Genomic DNA, 20,129 nt, shown 5'->3' on the forward strand with positions numbered 1-20,129 from the left:
GTTCGCAAGTACGTCCGCTGCTGCCTCGACTGTCAGCGCCGAAAGTCGGTGCCTACTTTCCACTGCCGCACCGTTGCAGCAGCTTCCCCGTCCGTCCCGCCCTTTTGATCGCGTCGGAATCGACCTTTATGGTCCACTTCTTTGTACCTGGGCTGGCAACCGCTGTATTATCGTTGCAGTGGATCATCTCACACGCTATGCAGAAACCGCTGCACTTCCATCTGCCATTTCCCAAGACGTTGAATCATTCATACTGCGGCATTTTGCTCTTCGTCAGGGAGCCCCTCGTGGGACTTCTTAGTGATCGAGGCCGTGCTTTTCTATTTGAAGTCGTGACATCGCTTCTGAAGGAGTGTCACATCATCCACAGGACCACTATATATAGCGGATACCATCCGCAAACGAACGGGTTGACGGAGCGTTTTAACCGTACTATTGGCGACATGCTCGCCATGTACATCGCGTCCGACCATTCCAACTCAGACGCTGTGCTTCCGTTCGTCACACTCGCCTATAATGCTGCCACTCAAGCCACCACTGGTTTTTCTCTGTTTTTCTTACTGTACGGCCGCGAACCTTCCTGCACCATCGGTACCATTTACCCTACCAGCCTGATTCATCAGAATGTGTTCCTGTCTCTCAAGCTGCGCAGCATGCCGAAGAATGCAGACTACTCGCCCGCTGTCTTACCACCGCAGATCAGACACACCAGAAGCTTCGTCGTGGTGGCTCTGACCCCCAAGCTTCCCTTCCGATTCATTGGTTTGGCTGTGGGTTTCACCTTTAGCTCTCGACCTTTCTTCTAAGCTGCTCCCACGATATTATGGACGTTACCGTGTTATTGTACAAACTTTCCCCGTGAACTATGTCGTCTAGCCTGTCGCGCCATCTTCTGATCAGCGCCGTCGCGGTCGCGAAACTGTTCACGTAGATCGGCTCAGGCCCTTCTACGATCCCTTTATGCTACCTTATGCTTAGATCACCAGGATGACGCCTATTTCTCCGGGGGACAAATGTAACGAAGAAGAAGCGCCGGCTAGCCCGGCGCATCTCCAGCGTATGAAATGTAAGGAAGAAGTGCCGGTCAGTCAGGCGCATCACCAGCGCTTGACGCGCGGGGCCGCTTCGGACTGCTCGCAGTGTTTTGACTACCGCATCGAGTTCGACCTCTCGCTCCTTGCGTACCTTGACAATATATATATATATACATAAAGAGAGAGAGAGAGAGAGTTGTATCGTTCGCGGTTTGCACTCCCCTCCCCCACTAGAGAAATGGTTGGTACGCCACTGGGTGTACTTGCGCGCGCGACACCACGCTTACTAATTTGGTTAGTAAGAGAATGTTTACAATCTTGTACGGTCGATAAAACTACTACAGTTACTTCGTATATAGCTGTCTAATGATTTCCTATTGCAATCGGTGCTTCGCCGTTCGGGTGAAACTGCGACTTTTTTTTGTATAGCATCTCCGCGAGATTGGATACATTTGTCAGGACATTGTATTAAGGGTTAGCGCACCGATGAGGGTGGGTCGATTCTGCAGGTGGTGAAACAATAAGCTGCACTTCGCTCAGCGAAAGACGAACCAAGCTGACGCGCCCAACCCCAAACCCAGGAACGTAGGCACATAAAGGTACGCTTTATCACACGAATTGTGCTCTTGACGACGTATATCTATCGCAATATTTGTTCTATTGCGTTTATCAATAGGTGATATAGCAATATGTGCTATTTCTTTTATCACTGAGTGATTTCGTAGAAAACGAGGCCCCCAACCAGGCCAACTGTAAGGCCAGCAAAGATCGTAGCACTGTCCCGCGTGTGAACTGCGAATATACGGCAAGAAACCCAGAAGCATTCATGCAGCCACGGCTGGGAAAGTCCGGGAGTGTGCGCGAAGAACGCGTTTTCAAAAAAAAAAGCGAGCGCCCGCATATTCTATCGACGATGAAGTCACGGGACGCGTCTCTCGTCGTACTTTTCTCGCCGCCCGATTCATGGCCGATCCCCCAGAGTGGGTCGCGCGGTTTCACTCAGCAACAAGAACAAGCGCTGTGGCGTACTCGGCCCAACAATAGAAACGACGTCGCATTGTGGCGCTGTGGCACGTTTGCACGAGGTCAGGCACGTTGTCTTGTGATTCATCACGTTTTAAGACTGAATGAAAAGTTCTGCGTCGTTCGTCATGGTATCTTAGGGAACGTGCTCGTCACTGAAATTTACACAGCGCGGTTGTGTTCGTACTGCACCATTCGGCCTATAGCAATCGCACACAATTAACGCGTCACGGACGCTTAATTCTATCAATTGCTATAGAGACGCGTATCACGCGGTGTTAACGTGGTGCTCTGTGGCGGCTTTCTCTCAGTATTCTGCTGTGCACGAGTCGTCGTGAGAATGACTCCGCCGCGGATCTGTAAAAGCGTGAACGGCGCTGCGCCGAACGCGGACGCTTTGCCGCTAAGAAAAATGCAGATCTCGTAGAGCATATAAGACGACGTGTGGAGATCGAGCGTAGCATGGAGGAAGGAAATAATAGGAAGGAGCATGTCGCAACGCGATTGAATCCGTTGTGGCGCGGTCCAACAAGTGATAAAAACGTCAGAGCGCGCGGTAGGTTTTAGTACTCCTGGCTGATTTTTTTTTTTTTTGCCATACACATTTGAAACCATTTGAAGCTCTTCAAATAAACAAAACCATGGCTACCACCGCGGCACTTTTGCTTAATGCCGCGATGGAATTTCTGGATTGTGGCATCGAATCGCGGTGTTGCGCTATGCATGTACGTTCGGTGAGCCGCATCAGAGGGAATGCCTCTCAAGCGTGTCGGAAGTTGAAGGCAAATGTTGCAGGCCTCTGCGAAAGGTGCGCGGCGTTGCTACACTGCCGACTGCTTTTGCGGTAAGTGTCGGCTGCGGTTCGTGTTGCAGTAAATTGCATAGTAATGTCTGTTGTCATTTCAGAAGCTAAGCACGCATATCTTTCACCTATAAAGGGAGGCTAAAAACTGTTTTTTAAATGGGTCAGTTCTCGTGTGGGGGATGCAAGCAAAGTTTAATTTGAGTTGGAGTGCACCTTTCTCTTTCGTTCGCCGAAGCATGTTATATTTTACCCGCCATGGTTGCTTATAGTGGCTATGGTGTTGGACTGCTAAGCAGAATGCGGGATCGAGTGCCGATCACGGCGGCAGTATTTCGATGGGGGCGCAATGCGAAAACACCCGTGTGCTTAGATTTAGGTGCACGTTAAAAAACTCCGGGTGGCCCAAATTATTTCGGAGTCCTCCATTGCGGCATGCCTCATAATAAGATCGTGGTTTTGGCACGTAAAACCTTATAATTTTTTGTAATAAGATCGCATGCGGCCGATGAACAACCCCTTGCTCATGTTCGCAGTACGCAGTGCTCGAAGCAGGGACAGTGCTGGAGAACGTAGCGAAGACCGCATTACCCGGCCGTATATCGGTCTCATACTCCAAAAGCTGGAACAAGCGCTGTTTGCAGTAGTTGTTGCTTTTCTTGGGAGCAGATAAATTGACAGCGCACCGCGTTTCACGAGAGAACAGCATAGAACGTACGTAGCAAATGCAACTCGCCGATTCTTGCGGAAGTCAGCGTCATCTGAGGCAATAAGCTCCACCGCGTTTGGCCTCAAGGATGGCTTCGCACCCGCAATGCGATCAATCGCAGGCATGAAAACCCTCATGCGTAAGATGCCACTGATCCAGCGACAATGCAAATCAATAAAGCTCGAATAACGGGGCAAAGTACACACGGGCAAGGCCTCGGTCAAAAATTTGGCAAATACATATCGCTTATTATCACTCACAACGATCTGTTTACTTCGGCCGAAGTATACCTGTAGCCTAAATGCGCTGACGTTGCATTGTGAACCTCTCACAACTCGCCCAAAGTGCGGAACACATGCCTTGCAGGAAACGACCGAAGCGAAACAAGCATCTAGAGAAAAATGCGACCAGAGGTACAGGCAGAGCAGCTGCGCAGCCACGGAGGCCTCCATCTGAGTAGCTGCCGGCCGAGCACGCACCGAATAAAAATTACCGGTAACCAAACGTCTCGGCAGATCTCTAACTGCCTCCGTGATATCTACGCGAGAGGTCACGTGTTTGGCCGCCACGGTGGCTTCACAGAGCGTTCGCTTGCCAAGGCTGGCTGCGTGACGTAATGCTCCCTCCTATCTGTTTCTTCCTCCATGGTGCGTAGGGTATACTTCGATAGCAGCGCCGCCATCGGCGGTACTGTCGAGGCACACTAAGCGAACGCATTCACTATGCCATCCAAACGAGGACAGGAGAAAGCGATGACATTTGCGAAGGTGATACACACATACCGCGGAAGGTGACAAAACGAGAGGACAACGCGTGGAGATCCGTTATTATGTATAAAATTACATATGGTGCATACACGAAATATGGCGCATGTGCGATTACGAGCGCTAGAACAAATCAAATTGTCGCTTACAAAGATGTAATAATAATATTTGGGGTTTTACGTGCCAAAACCACTTTCTGATTATGAGGCACGCCGTAGTGGAGGACTCCGGAAATTTGACCACCTGGGTTTCTTTATCGTGCACCTGAATCTAAGCACACGGGTGTTTTCGCATTTCGCCCCCATCGAAATGCGGCCGCCGTGGCCGGGATTCGATCCCGCGACCTCGTGCTCACAAAGATGTCAAAGTAAGGTTGATTGCACCGGGATTATTTCTTTCTTCCTTTTACCACTGCGACAAAAGTCAGTTTCGAGCGTTGTACGATGCTGCGTCGTACAACAAGTGCGATAGACTAGCTGCGCTGCCAAGCTGCCAGGCGACAGCCACCACCACGGCAGAAGCAAGACCGACTTCCGCTCCCGTTATCTCGGGGGAAAGGGCAGACGCCATCAACAATTCACCTTTTCATGCGTCGGTAATAGCGTACGAACGCATAAATCACTGCTTTGCAGGCCTTATATGATTGCTCCTTGAGAAAGTCCGATCGGCTCATGGTAACACGAAGACAAACACTGCGCCAGGCCCTTCGACTTGTCAGAGAGAAATCTTCATCTCGTAATACATACTGTAAGGATGAGGAAGTGCTCCGTGCAGAGCTCCGCAGCCGGATCGCCAATGCTACTGAAGGGGGCGCAGCACACACCAGGAAAATATTTAGTTTTTTTTTTTTTACTGTACACTTTGTCACTTCGCGTTCTTACACGTCTGAAAACGTCACATCTTTCACGTGCACCTCAAAGGCAAAATGGCGTCTACATATTCAGGTGAGCGTTAGCCACCTTCTGGTTCTTCCGTCGACTCGCCACAGAAGCTTGTGACAAAACTCCACCAACCAATGGCTCTCTAAGCAAAAGAAGCAAATTGTATGCAACGTTCATGCTGCAACAACGCGTTCCCATCCGCAGCTCACCACCGTCCCCGTGCGTAAAAGAATGACCCAACTCACCGGCGTGAGTATGCTTTCCGTGAGCAGGATAAAAGCAGAGGCCCTTCGAGATCCGCTGCTATTTCCAAAGCAGAGAAAATCTCACTTCGAGCAGGGAAAAAAGCACTAAGGAAAAACTGGAGGACGCTTAACCTTCGCCTTGAAGAGTTGAACGCAGTAGCATTCAAAGATCCCTGACTGCGTCTCGCGCTTCCCGGCAACTGCAGCTTATCGAACCATAATGTTTGCCGGGAAACGCAACGCGCGAATGCGAACTTTATGGTAGAAATGCCACCTCTTGCGAGGGCCTATCCCGGAGGTAGCGCACAGCCACGACAAACCCCAAACGGCAGCAGGGAAAGGGGTTTCACTTTCCACGTTCAGGTTACTTCCTGGTTACTTCCTGACGTAAAAGAACTATGTTTTCTCGTACATTCAAATTACAATCCGACGCTATCATGTTTGTAGGTTGTGTGTAAGTCGAACTTGACGAATTTTCTGACGCATTTCACTTTGATGAATTCAGTCAGTAACGCCTATGCGCCACGCGGAGGGCCTGCATGGTTTGCGATGCGTGTTTGGGGATGATATTTCTCTCACGGACGACGCCGCCGACACCGGATTTTCTGCGACATTTCCGCGTTTGTGTCATACAGCTTCACACTTGGTGCCTTGAGACGCAAGGTGGATCAATATTTCATGCGTAATGAACAGCCTACGTCAGCAAAAATTGCTAAGGAAGTGTCAACTGACCCCGACGTGCAGATGTCCAGTGTGAGTAACAGGACTGTGCGCAGACTGCTAAACGACATTGGCTGCGCTTTCCGGAAGAGAAAAGGGAACTCTGCGCTCTTGTCGTGTGGCGCAGAAAGTACCTGCGGACCATGCGGGAGATGAGGAAGCAAAGAGTTGTGCTCATCACGCGCTCGTTCATTACCGTCACTCTATGCAACATGGCGAGGCTAAAGTAGCGTCAGAACGTTTCATCTTATAACCCAACGCTAAGAAGCTTGTTATTGCTTTGAATTGTGCGCTCTTTGCGTCTTGCGACGCTGCCAATTTCTCTAGATTGCGAGACTTTCGCTAACGTGTACGCTACAGAATGAAGAGTAATTCTAAGTTTGCGTATCTCTTTGATTGCAGGACTGTGTCCCTCTTAGACGAGACCTGGGTAACTGCAGGACACAGAAAAAGTGTGGGAAGACACATATATGTTGTGACACGGCAAGACGCTTTCCGACAAGAAACAACGACGGGTCTTCGATCTTCATCTGGCAAGGGTGTCGCCTCATTGTGCTGTACGCAGGCAGCGAAAGGAGCTTCGTAAATGCAGCGCGCGTTGCCTTTCGCGCAAAGAAGAGTGTCGGTGATTAACCATTCAGAGATGGATGGTCACCGTTTTGAGAAGCGGTTTGTTGAACAATTATTGCCGAACATTGAACCCGCAAGCTTTATCGTCATGGACAACGCCAGTTATCATAGCATTCAGCCGTAAAAGGTACCATCCAGATCCCACTAGAAAGGTGATATTACATCCTGGTTGAGAAGCAAGAACATTCATTCTTATACTGGCCAGCTAAAGGTGGAACTGCTGAAGCTTGCGATTGAGCTTAAGATCAAAAATATTGTACATAAAACTGACGCCCTCGCCAAAGCAGCTGGTCACGATGTTTTAAGGTTGCCGCCATATCACTGCGAATTCAATCCAATTAAGCTGGCTTGGAGCCAAGTGAAAGGGTGCGTGGCCGTAAATAATGCAACATTTAAGCTTTGAGACATAGAAAAAATTTTGCAGGCACGAATTGACTTAGTAAGCGAAGAAAAATGGAGGCGGAACTGCGCTCACGTGGAAAGAATCGAAAACGAATCATGGGACAGTGACGACCAAATTGACGACAATATTCAGAGCCTCATAATCGAGCTTGGCTCGGACTCGAGTACAAGCTCCGAAGGTAGGGGAAGTGAGACAAGTGCCTCGGAAGAAATACCCCGGGCATGTTGCTTCGCTTCCTTGTGTTGTATTTGGCAAAGTGCGCGTACAAAGTAAACTTTCTTTTTCTGATTTTCACTACAGCTCTCCTTGCGCTCTCTCTTTTGTCGGCATTTATCTTGTCGAACTTTGCGTTATAGTTCATATTCATGTTATTATTTATGTCTCGTAAGAATAATGTCTGCTGCTGATTGGAGGCGTCAAGAATAATAAAAAAAAATGTGCGTTGAAGCTGCTCAAATGTTACTCCACTGGTAAACTCTTCATTTTGCTATCAGCTCATTCTATCTTCAGGCCACTATTTCCAATAGCGTGAGTATATCAGCTGCATCTCTGACAAAACTGACATCCTTACTGAAACAAGGCGAACTATAAAGCTGCGGCACGCGTTGCATAATCGTGACCATCACTATGGCACGACTATTTCTTGCTCCGAAATGTTCCTCATAAGTTAATTTATTTACCTAAAGTCGAAACAACTGGAAAGCCTACCATCGTCGATTCGCTGTTAGAAATCCTTACTGAATTATCTTTGTCTGCCTTGAAACATGCACAGGAGCTATGGGAGGTTGACAAGCCGAAACTAAAATCGAAACGCGCGCCAAACCAGACTACTTCGCGTATAGGAGTGCATGTGCAGAAGCTCCGCCCCCGTAGCCTTCCTTTCATTACCAAGAAAAGTCCGCGAGTAAAGTTTGCACTGATTTATTGCTTGTTCTCGGAAATACCGAACGCATCCAGCACTCTGAGTCGTTGGCTTGTGCTCACTGGTCCGAGACATTAAGCGTCAGGTGCTTTAGCGTCTTGCTGATAACCGGGAACGAAGTATGGATTGTCATCGACGTTGTGCCTTCAGTCGCTGGCCACAAGACCTTGGCATCGTTGATCCGCCTGCATTGTCGCTCAATGTCGCGAATGTGCTGCTCTGAAAGGCGTGTCTTCAGAGCGAGGAACTCCTTGAAGTTCACCACCTCACGAATGACGGCATCCTGCACTGACTGCGACGAGCAATATGCGTAGAGCTCAAGGTGCGTGCTGCCTTTGCTCGACTTGTCGAGAACGTCCACAATGTGTCTCAACTTGTGTACGGCTTCAGCCGCATACTGAACGACGTCCAAATAGGCTTCGACGAGGTTTGGAAACTTAATCAGCATGGACACTAACAGTCTCTGGCCGCAGAGATTCCGAATGGAAATATTTTCGAGGTTTTTGCAACCAGACAGTGTGTTTACGGCGGCTACCGTAAGCATTTCCGCGCTAAAAGCGATATATTCAAGCTTTTCCCGACAGCTTTCGGCGAGCAGCATAATGTGTTCTTCCTCCATGTGGAGGCGTGGCACGTTGAAGTTCAATATCTCTCGCGGCGTGCGGAACCTGGCGTCAAACCAACCAGTGCCGCAGTTGTTGTACACCGAGATGAACTCCAGCTTCCGAAAGCCCTGAAGGGCTTGGGCAGCGCCCACTTCGTTCTCGTTCCAGAGGTCGACTATGCGAAGAGACTTTAAATTGCCACAGTTCTTGGAGGCGCGCAGCAGTCCCTCGGTGGAAATTCGGCTTATGGAAAGGCTCGCAAGGTGTCGCAGATGTCGCAAGCCCTCCCAGCTCTCCTTGTGGTATATTAGGTCAGAGTTGAAGTAGAGACCTTCGACGTGGGGACAACTGAGGCATAGCTGTCGAAAGCCGTCGTCGTCGAAGCCCGCTTCGAAGGAAGCTACGACCTCTTTGAGGCACTTGAGGTGCTCCAGGGCGCGAATGGCAGCTGGCGGTTGCATGTCCCTGCCGTGCAGCACGATGGTGCGGAGCGACTCGCAGTTGCGCAGTATGACCGGCATGCTAGCGTGTGACAATGCGCGGCGAAGTATCGCCAGTTCCTTCAGCCTTTTGAAGCGGATCGAGGCTGAAGCGACAATCTTCAGGTCAATGGAGCCCGTCGAAATGTCCAACTTACGTATCATGGTAGCCCTGTCCAGAATGTCGCGCACGTGTCGCTTGTTCCTGGCAGAAGTCGAGTCGATGCACACTTCCTTCCACAGGCTGGGGTCAAAGGCAAGCGTCTTCCACCATGTTGAGACTACGGCTATGATCGGCAGGCATCGTTGGGGAAGATAAGAGAAGATCTTTAGGGCAAGCTCGACTGGCAGATCGTCAAACGTCACCATGGCTGATACCTTTCGTTTCGTTTTCCTTCTCTGATGGTGCATATCCACTGCGGCGGATTGCCGAAGATTTTATGGTTTTGGAAACCGTGATACTTTAGGACAGTGCGGCTTCCCTTCCAGAGAGAGAGAAGCTTTTTATTAGAAGGCAGAGACTTTTGCCGACATGTATGCAATTGCTGAAACGCTACTCTGTATCAAGCAAGGGGAAGGGGATTAAAATCTGAGTGGCGACCTTCTTCTTGTTCTTGCTCTTTGGTGAAATGGCGCAACCCACACTGAAAGATCGGCCATGATTCGGGCAGTGGAAAAACTATAATAATTTTTTTAGAATAGTAAGGCGAAAAGAAATAGTCTTGTAAATATGAAATATAATGCTAAGTGTTTCAGATAATGAAGGCCTAAATATCTAAATATTGCAGTAATACTTATGTAAGCACAAGAAATAAAAAAGAAACATTTTAGCATGCAATTCTTTTTTCTCGGTAGCCCCAAATTAAATTACCGGAGGAGTCAAATTCAAGCCAATATTTTGGAAGGGTTCGTCAAAAAATATTTTTCATTGAATAATGAACCGGCGACATCCTAAAAAGAAATGTTGCAGATATTCACTATCATTGCATAAATGACACAAATGTGATATAGTCAGACCAGACCTGTGAAGGCAGAGGTTCAGTAAGTGGTCTCGGCACCGCAGTTTCGTAATCGTTACTCCAAGTTTTGTAGTGGAGCACCATTTGTTGTTGCCGGGAAAATTGAGATGCAGGAAATCAGGTGTTATTTGTAGCGAAGGTATTTGTAGCAGCATATTTTTCGAATTGGGCTGTAGTGATGAAAGCCGACATTAATCAGATGGTAATTACAACGTTCAAATGGCTAATTCCCTTGTTTTTATGCATCTAATTTAACCACCGGATTCATGGCCGTTCCCCCACTGGCCGCACCACAACTACTCAGGTAAAAGAACAGCAATCACAGGACCACCGCGGAATCGTTCTGCGAATACACCTGCATATTCATTTAGGGCTACTGTTTTGCGGCCATCCGCCCACATAAAGGAACGAGACGTTAAGGTGTTGGGACGAGAGAATTGACTGCTTCTAAGTAATTTGACAAATTGGACGTAGTTAAAGAACAGGCAGACAGACAATCGGTTAAAATTACGGCTGATGACAGAGATGAAGGTAATTTGCGTAAAGCTTGAACAATTTTCAATAATTCAGCCTGAAAGATAGGCGTGAAGACAGCTATTCGAATGGAAAATGACCAACTTGGATATGATGTTACAACGCCCACACTTGCCTTCTTTTCACAGACGGAAGCATCAGTCGCTATCATGGTCTTTGTGTCTAGATGTCTAAGGTGGTCTTCCAAAATACCATTCAGGTATTGATAGGGCAAATGCTTTGCACTGCTTAGAAAAATAACATCAAATTGAATTTTATCGGCTGCAACAGAGGAGTTCAGTAAGACCACTTTGCATATGCGAAGAGTTCATGGACCCAATAGCCTTTGTACGAAAACAACTTGAGGTCAACGTATACGAGACCACTGATGGCTGAAAAATGAAGCCGACTCAAACATACTGTGACCTCCTCTGTGGAGATGCGCTGACCTTTAGGAGACTTTGTGCTGTTGGGATATGAAACCGCACGAGAAGAGCAGGCAGGCGTGCTTCTTGATATAATATATCGTTCACGGCATATTTGGGAAGACGTTAACGTTATGCCTCTCGTTCTAATAGAACCATAGGTCGAATTCTCTAAGCACGTCCGCCAGAAAATAAGACGCGGGTAAACTCTGTCATCGCGTGAACATACATACAATAGATTACAATGAGAGCATGCCGACGCAATCCTGGTCGGCTGTCGCTATATCTAAGCATGCAGCATTCCTACTACGCGTGCTTCCTTTGAGGTAATGTGCTCTACATGCGGGCAGGCCAATTAAGCATTTCGGTATATGGGCACGTTGCAAGTGCTAAGCGGCGCCCTGTCTTTCGGACCCCTAGCGCCATCTGACGAATAGTTGCTCGAATGCGGTAGGATTACTCACGGCGCCAGTACCTCGCGCTGCGTGCTTGGCGCCCTGTCAAACGGTAGTGATGGCGCGAAACAGCGCGCCGATATTAAATTTAGCCGGGTTTCGGGAATTACAAGATCTTGAAAGCTTTTCTCGTAGAAAGAATTTAGAGAAAGGAAGTCGTCTATTTGAAGCGGGGCGTGACGTGAGGAAACTGCTGAACTCGCACTGATCGGAAGTGACTGCTAGGTGTATTTCGCAAACGAAAATCAGCGCACCAGCGAGATGCGTGAAGCTCAGCGTAAGTTACTTCGTTATCTACGGTGTGGACGCATGAAATTATTGGTGACATTGAATGACATTGATTCTTGCAGATCGGCGACAGCAGACAAATCCTAGCGGGGAGCTGCTTTTGCCGTGCTGACATCGCAGGGAAGTGCAAGCACGCCGCGGCAGTTGCCCTGTACGTACAGGACGGCAAATGCGAATCCAAAACATCTCATCCAGGAACGTGCGGCGTACGAACGCCTCGTAAGACCTACCCGAGGTATGCTAACGTTGATCTCCCTAAACACAAAAAAAGTGAGGAGCTTACCAGCTGTGTTAGACTACGCTGGGAAAATACTTTTTCTAGATTATCTATTGATAAGCCGGAAGAAATGCGAAACCAAAAATACGATACCAAAAAAGGCCCCTCTTACCACGAGAAGGCCATATCCTTCGCGCGGCAAGATGCGATCTTTTGTTTTGTGTAGGGCCAACTTACTAACACAGATTAAATCATTTTTATCTTTCATGGTCAGCAGCCTATTTTATGTCAACTGCAGGACGAAGGCCCCTCCCTGCGATCTCCGTTTACCCCTGTCCTGCGCCAAGCGATTCCAACTTGCTCTTGCGAATTTCCTAATTTAATCACCCCACCTAGTCTTCTGTCGTCCTCAGCTGCGCTTCCCTTCTCTTGGGACCGATTCTGTAACCCTATCGGTCCATCGGTTATCTAACCTACGCATTACATGACCTGCCCAGCTCCATTGGAATATCGGCTATCCCCGTTTGCTCTTTGATCCGCACCGCTCTCTTTCTCTCTTATCGCCTATGATTCTTCATTCCATCGCCCTTTGCGCGGTCCTTTACTTATTTTGTTGGGAATTATCTTGAATATTTTATACAATACTAGAAGTAAATTAAAGGGTCTATAATTTGTCAATTCTTTAAGGTCTCCCTTTTTGTGGGTTAGTGTAATGTTAGCATTCTACCAGTTCTCAGGGACCCTTGTATTCCTGAGACATTTCGTGTAAAGGGCAGCAAGCTTTTCTACCATGATGTCTCATCCATCTTTGATTAAATCGGCTGTTACTCTACCTTCTCCTGCCACTTCTCCCCGTTTCATGTTTTGAAAGGCCCTTCTAACTTCATCACTAGTTATTGAAGGAGCCTCTGTAACCTGTCCATTACTACTTTCATTCATTCATTCATTCATTTTTATTTCCTTAAAGACCCCCGAGGGGGTATTACATAAGGGGTGGGGTTTTTTTTTTTTTTTTGTTAGACAGAATATTGTTGATACCGATCAGTGCGATGTTATATTTGATATGCTATGCATGAAGCTTGATGGGCAGGTGATAATGGCGATGTTTCGAGAAAGGCCGTTCCAGTCTTTTGCTGCTCTGGGAAAAAATGAAGCAGAAAATGTTTTAGTGCGGGCACGTGGGCGAGAAACTTGCAAGGAATGACCAGTGCGGTGAGATATGTGAGCTGCAGGGATAATGTAAGGAGCGCAATTAAGCGGCGAGTGAAAGAACTTGTGAAATAGAGAGAGGGTTGCAATGCGTCGGCGACAGGATAAAGGTGATAAATTACACTCGGCTTTGAGGGATGAAGCACTGATCTCATATGAATACGAAGCATGAATGAATCTAGCAGCACGATTTTGAACGGATTCTAGGGTATTAGTGAGACCTACTTCGGGTGGGTTCCAGATGGGAGATGCGTACTCCAACTTAGCCCTCACTAATGATTTATAAGCAAGTAGTTTTACGTGTCTCGGAGCGTTACGTAAATGCCGTTTTAAAAAACCCAAAGTTCTGTTAGCTGATGACGTGACTTTAGCAATGTGCGTGTTCCAAGACATATTGTTAGATAAGGTAACTCCAAGGTATCTATAAGTGGTTACTGATTCAACAGGGATGTTAGCTATGTTATAAGTGAAGTGAAGAGGAATTTTACGACGAGTGAAGGGAATGAGCTTGCATTTAGTAGGGTTTAGGGACATTAGCCAGTCATCACACCATTGTAGTATGTGGTCGAGATCTTGTTGTAGGATGATATGGTCAGATGGACTAGTAATGGTTCGGTAGATAACGCAGTCGTCAGCAAACATGCGGATATTAGAAGATACATGCAAAGGAAGGTCGTTAATGTATATTAGGAACAGAAGAGGGCCGAGGACAGAGCCTTGAGGCACCCCCGATGAGACTGGAAGTGGGCTGGATAATTTGTTGTTTGTAAACACTACTTGTGAACGGTTAGTCAAGAATTCTTTTATCCAATTTAGTACATTCGGGTGCAAGTTTAAGAAGGACAATTTTAAAATTAGGCGTTTATGGGGTACTTTATCAAAAGCTTTCGCGAAGTCAAGAAATAAGGAGTCAGTTTGTACGTTAACATCAAGGTTAGCATGAACGTCATGAACAAAGATGGCAAGCTGGGTTTCGCAAGAGAAACCCTTACGAAACCCATGTTGAGAATGGTGAAAGAAGTTATGAGAGTCGAGGAAATTCATGATGTAAGAGTAAATGACGTGTTCCATGAGTTTGCAAGGTACGCTAGTCAAGGAAATTGGTCGGTAGTTCAGAGGTGAGTTTTTGTTACCGGATTTGAAGATGGGAACGACCTTTCCCACTTTCCAGTCATCTGGGATGATACCTGTAGAAAGAGATTGCGAAAATAATAAGACAAGATAAGCGGAAGCAATGTGACCTATATTTTTTAACACTTTAGAATTAATTTCGTCCAGTCCGGATGCCAATGATAACTTGGTCTTTTCGATGAGGGATGATATACCATTAACAGAAAAGCTAATTTCAGGCATCGAAGACGTGATAAGACATGAAAACATGGGTAAGCAAGTGTCAACTTCTTTAGTAAAGACAGTTGAAAAGGCCTTGTTAAAAGCATCGGCACATTCAGCTGCTGAAATAACCTCTCCAGAGTCGTTAGTAAGAGTGGTAGAAGCTGCTGCTTGGGGGTTAATAATCTGCCAAAACTTGCGTGGGTTATTAGTTAACATATTAGGCAAATCGTTGTTAAAGAAAGTGAATTTGGCGTTACGGATTCCCGTGAGATAAGCTTTTTCTGCTACGTAATACTTCTCCCAGTTTTGGGCGCCACCTTTTAGTTTGGCATTCCGGAATAAACGTTTTTTCTTGTTGTCTAGGCGGTGCAATATTTTGTTAAACCATGGCTTTTGGCTGTTTACACGGATGGTAGTTTTAGGGATGAACAGGCGTATTAGCTCGGTTAGTTTCTGCTTCAAAGTAAGCCAGTTTTCCTGAACGGAACAGTGATAAAAATTGGCCTCATATGTGGGAAAAAATGTGCAAAGTTCGTTGTTTATGGCCTCATAATTTCCCCTATTGTATAATGTTATAGTTTTCTTGTGCGAGGGATTGGTAGTAGGGCAAAAACTGAAATCTACGTGAATAACTTTATGGTCACTAATTTCATGCAGATAGTTAATCGAAGACATGCTATTGGGATGGGTCGTCAGTATTAAATCCAAAATGTTAGCGGAATCGCAAGTTACACGCGTTGGCTGAGTTATTAATTGCGTTAGGTTATAATCAAGGCAAACATTAAGAAAGTCTCTGGCTTCAGCTGTGTTAGCCGTTGCAGTTTCTTCGCTCCAATTAATACCAGGAAAATTAAAATCACCAAAAAGAACGAGATCGGCTTTAGGATAGGTCAAGGTGAGTTGGTTTAGATTATTATTAAGTGCGCGGGAAAAGTTAGGATTGTTATGTGGGGGCCTATAGCAAACACCCAATAATACAGATTGTGGTAAAGCTTGGATTAGTAGCCATAATATTTCCAAGTCGGAGTCAATGTTAACTTCAGAACACGGTAATTGTTTACTGGCTGCAATGAGAACACCGCCCCCGCGAGTGCCTTTGCGGTCATTCCGATACACATTGAAATTCGGTAGATCGGCTAGTACTTCTGCGTCGGCAACATCACTTGATAGCCACGTTTCGGTTAGTATCAGAATATTGCTATCAGAAGACTTGACAAGATAGGACAGGTGCTCACGTTTGGGTATGAAACTTCGAATGTTAGTGAAGATTACGGAAAAAGAAAGGTTAGCTTTTGATCTAGGGTGAAAACTGGTGATAACTGCTTGACGCTGATGTGATTGCTACTGGATTTCTTGTACTGTTCTTGAGGTTTCATTGAAAAGATACCGTTTCGACCCGATGTGAAGCGTTTTGTAGCGCAGAGAAAATGGAACAGATTTCTGTCTTGCAAATTTGACCAAATGACTTCTGGCGTTCTGAACCTTGCGTGAGAAATCCTCACCTATACTATAGGGTGTTCCCTTCAATTTACGTCCACTTGAAAGGATAGAGTCTTTTATTTTGTGGAACGCGAATTTCGCTATTATCGGCCTACATCTCCCGTCTGTGTGGCGGCCTAAGCGATGCGCACGGTCGATTTCTTTAGGGTGAATATCTATACCTAAATGGTCCCTGCAATGTTGAATGATTATTTTCTCAGATTCGGCATACGATTCAGATGGCTTGGCGTCTGGAAGGCCGTAGAAAATTAGATTGTTACGTCGTGACCTATTTTCGGCGTCATCCAAACGTGCTTCAATATCGTCGGTTAGGCGTGCAGTATGAACGGTGTTATTTTTGATAAGTTCTAATTCGGCTTGGAGGGATGGCAGAGAATGGTAATGTTTTTCAATGTCGGCCATTCTCTTAGTTAAGTCAGATAGGGCTTGCTCTGTTGTGAATAGCTGGTTCTTTAGACCCTGCACTTCGCTTATTAGCGTTGACTGGCCCGCGGAAAGTTTTTGTAGTTCCACGAGAATAGGATCAGGGCCGGGGTTTGACTCTACGTCACCCGATAACAAAAGCAACAACAACTGAACAACACCAGCACACTCAATAACGGTCGCACAGCAGCAACGTGGGCTCGGTAGCTGCAGCAAGAAGTAATTACTTGTCTTCTTAGAAAAAAGTGATTCTGATACACCAACCTGCATAGCAAGAAGTAGCGGGTTTGTAGGTGACGACACTAAGCAGCCACCAAGCCCACGAAGCGCGGCTGACAGTTGCAGCTTATTTATAGTTGGCAACGCAGCTGATGTTGGTGACGACGGCGCTGACGATCCACCATCCAGGGCCAGGCACAGTGGCAGTGGCGCCAGGAAAGCAGATAGCGGCGGGTTCAAGCTTGATACGTTGACGGTTGTCAGCTGGATAGTGGGCGGAGCGGAGTTGTAGCACAGCAATCCACAGGCCGGCGGTGTGTCAGCAGAAGTAGTCACACCGGCAATGGAGGTACCGTGGCTGCTCTGGGTAGTGTACAGGTCAGTATAGAATTCTTCCGCTGCTTTTACTATATCTTCAAGATTGCTGATGATATTACCCCGTTTATCTTTCAGTGCATATATATTCGCTTGTCCTATCTCAAGTTTTCTTCTCAGTGATTTCATGCTGCGTCCATTTGTTACGGCTTCCTCATTCTTTCTTTACGGTATAATTTCGAACATCCCTTACTTTCTCCTTGTTAATCAGTTTTTCTATTTAGTGTGATTTTAAGGGTGTAGCGCTTTCTAAAAAAATGTCGCAACCTGAAAGGAATCTACTGACAATATTCAGATAATTATAGCTAACAGTATACTTACCAGTGTTAAAACTTCAGGCACCAGGCGAAAAGTCCAGTTTGAGGGAGAGCCTTAAATTTCTCATGCATTGTAAATTTGTCAGTCATTAAAATATCGAACAAGCGTCCACGCTCAAGGGGGTGGCGACCTCCCGAATTTCATGTGATTTTCAGCATCATTTCTCAACACAAGCAAGCGTCCAGCTTCCTAGTTAAACCAGGAACTATACTGCGTAAACTCAGAAAACTTCTTCGCTGGCCTCAGCGACGAAAAGAAAGAAAGGCAAGTCGCACGCTGGACGCCACGGTAGGACTCGATTCTAGATCCTAACAAGCTCTCATTCTACCGATTGTTCCACACGTCTTCTGGCTGTCTGACGGTGACCATCCTACAAATACTGGGCTGTTTTCAATGTTGGTGCCCTTATGGACACTCTCTGTGCGCTTGTGACGTGCCCGTTTGTGTACGGTGCTTGTTAATATTTTCTTTTTTGTTTGCTTTCTTTTCCTTCCTTAGCTTAGTGTTTTGGGGGCTTCGGGAAAGGCGGCCCGAACGAAGCGGGTAGGTTCCTATTTTTTTACATTTACAATTTTATTAAGACGTGGCAATTTTTTTACATATGAAATATAGTAATGATGAATAACGTTTTCCTCGCTCTCCCATTTTTTCCCCAATAGGTGCCGTGCCTTCCTAATGGGTGCTTGTTCGGCGTTAGTATTAGGGCACCATATAAGTCCTACGATTATATTTGTTGGTTTTTCGAGCGGAGAGTTCCATGCACTTAGTAGAGGCAACTGTGGCACTAGTGTTTACGAGAGTGCAAGCAAGGTGGTTTCAGCCGTCATCGGAACGATGGTTAGTGCATGGACTCGCCTAAACTTCAACCAGCTGGCTTTAAACGGCTTCGGGCCTTTGCAAGCTTATCACTTTCAAGAAAGTGCTGCGTTCTAAATAATTGAACACTCTTAAAATGGTCCGACGGTAGTATTCACATACAGGACTTTTAGCACAGAAGCACTATATAGAAAGCATCACGCCAAGGACAAAAGGACAATCGGAACCCTGCAATTAGCAGCGATTATGCATGTTCATAGAGTCTTAATAATTGCTTTGTCCATTAAATACTACCATACACTGTAAAAAAATTTCCTTAACAGAGGCAGAAATTTTCTGAGGATCTCGCAGTATGAGAGACTTGCGGGAAGCCCTACGGGCAGGAAAATCCTAGCTAGGCTAGGCATAAACTATGAGGGGCAAGAAGGCATCAAAGTCGACTTGCCGGGAAGCGTGCGGAACCGAATAATAATCCCACCACTACCTCAAAATATGCACCCAACCCATCACAAGGAACGCAGAGAGAAACGGGCCGAGGCTCTTGAGAAGCGTTTCAAAAACTCGAAAGACGTGCTCTACGTTGATGCTGCAGACTATGGCAACGGCCGCATGGCAATAGCTGTAGCGAGCGCTGAAACTAGATTGATAGCCAGTGGCACAGTTCCAACCGATTGCTCTCAGATTGGAGAAGAATCTGCCATAGCACTTGCAATTTCAAGTACTTCAGCCAAAATTATAGTCAGCGACTCTAAGGTTGCGGTGATGAACTTTGCCAGAGGCAGAATTTCTCCCGAGGCGAACAAAACCCTGCAGACCTGCAGAGATAGCAGGAAAATTGAAATAATCTGGGCACCTGCGCACGCCTCCCTCGCTGGGAACGAGGCGGCCCACGAATTAGCTTGAGGACTTACATTCCGAGCTGGTGGGGTAGCCGAAGGCTTCACGGGGCGGGACCGCTTAGTGTGTTACAGAGAGACCACACAACACTACAGACTAGGGTGGGCTAAATATCCTCCGGCTGATATATCCTTAAACAAGAGCCAGGCCTCCACTTGGCGTCGCCTGCAAACTAAATCGTTTCCAAGCCCGGTGTCGCGCAGCCTCTACTACCCGGGTCAGTACTTCAGCCAGTGTAAGCTATTGTCGCGGTACAACGCGGACAGAACACAGGGAGACGTTCTTCACGAACAACAGGACAATCTGTTCAAAAACAAACAGAGCAGAGACACGTCTTCTTCGTCAACAACCAATCTCACTCTGACCCAGTAGGCGGAGTCTGTTAGTGTCGTCGTCGTCGTCGTCTGCATAGAATACACGCGTCATTTGTCCCTCCCTACGAGAGCATCGTCCCGATGCTAAACAAGAAATGTCACTTGCGGAAAGTAAAGGCCGCTAGCATAGTCATTCGCTCACATACGGCTTCATGCGCACAACATGCACAAGTTCAGGAAGGTGTGTGCGGCGCCGCGTACAGTTGGGATTTGGGAGTTGAGTTGGACGACCTCGCAGGTGACATCACTGAGGCGCTTCAATACCCGATGTGGTCCGAAGTATCGCCTTAACAGTTTCTCGGAGAGGCCTCGTTTCCCTATGGGTGTCCAAACCCACACTCTGTCGCCGACTTCATAGGTAACTATTCTACGGTGAACATCTTAGCGGCCTGCGTCGTAGTCTTCGTGCTGGCAGATCCACAAGTGCGCGAGCTGCCGAGCTTTTTCTGCGCGTTGCGTAAATACATCGGCTTCCGTATCAGTGTCGTCAAAGTCGTGTAGAAGCATCGCATTCAGCATCGTTCGTACA

At 46.9% G+C, this 20,129-nt stretch overlaps 1 protein-coding gene across 1 annotated transcript; it reads right to left on the reverse strand.

The window, feature by feature from the left end:
• Window positions 1–15,711: 15,711 nt before the first annotated feature.
• Window positions 15,712–17,021, reverse strand: LOC142576464 (uncharacterized). Its single transcript, XM_075686603.1, has one exon. The coding sequence runs from the start codon at window positions 16,869–16,871 to the stop codon at window positions 16,020–16,022; it is 852 nt and encodes a 283-aa protein (XP_075542718.1). The 5' UTR covers window positions 16,872–17,021; the 3' UTR covers window positions 15,712–16,019.
• Window positions 17,022–20,129: the final 3,108 nt, after the last annotated feature.

Source organism: Dermacentor variabilis, chromosome 3, assembly GCF_050947875.1.
Source record: "Dermacentor variabilis isolate Ectoservices chromosome 3, ASM5094787v1, whole genome shotgun sequence".
Taxonomy (NCBI): Eukaryota; Metazoa; Arthropoda; class Arachnida; order Ixodida; family Ixodidae; genus Dermacentor; species Dermacentor variabilis.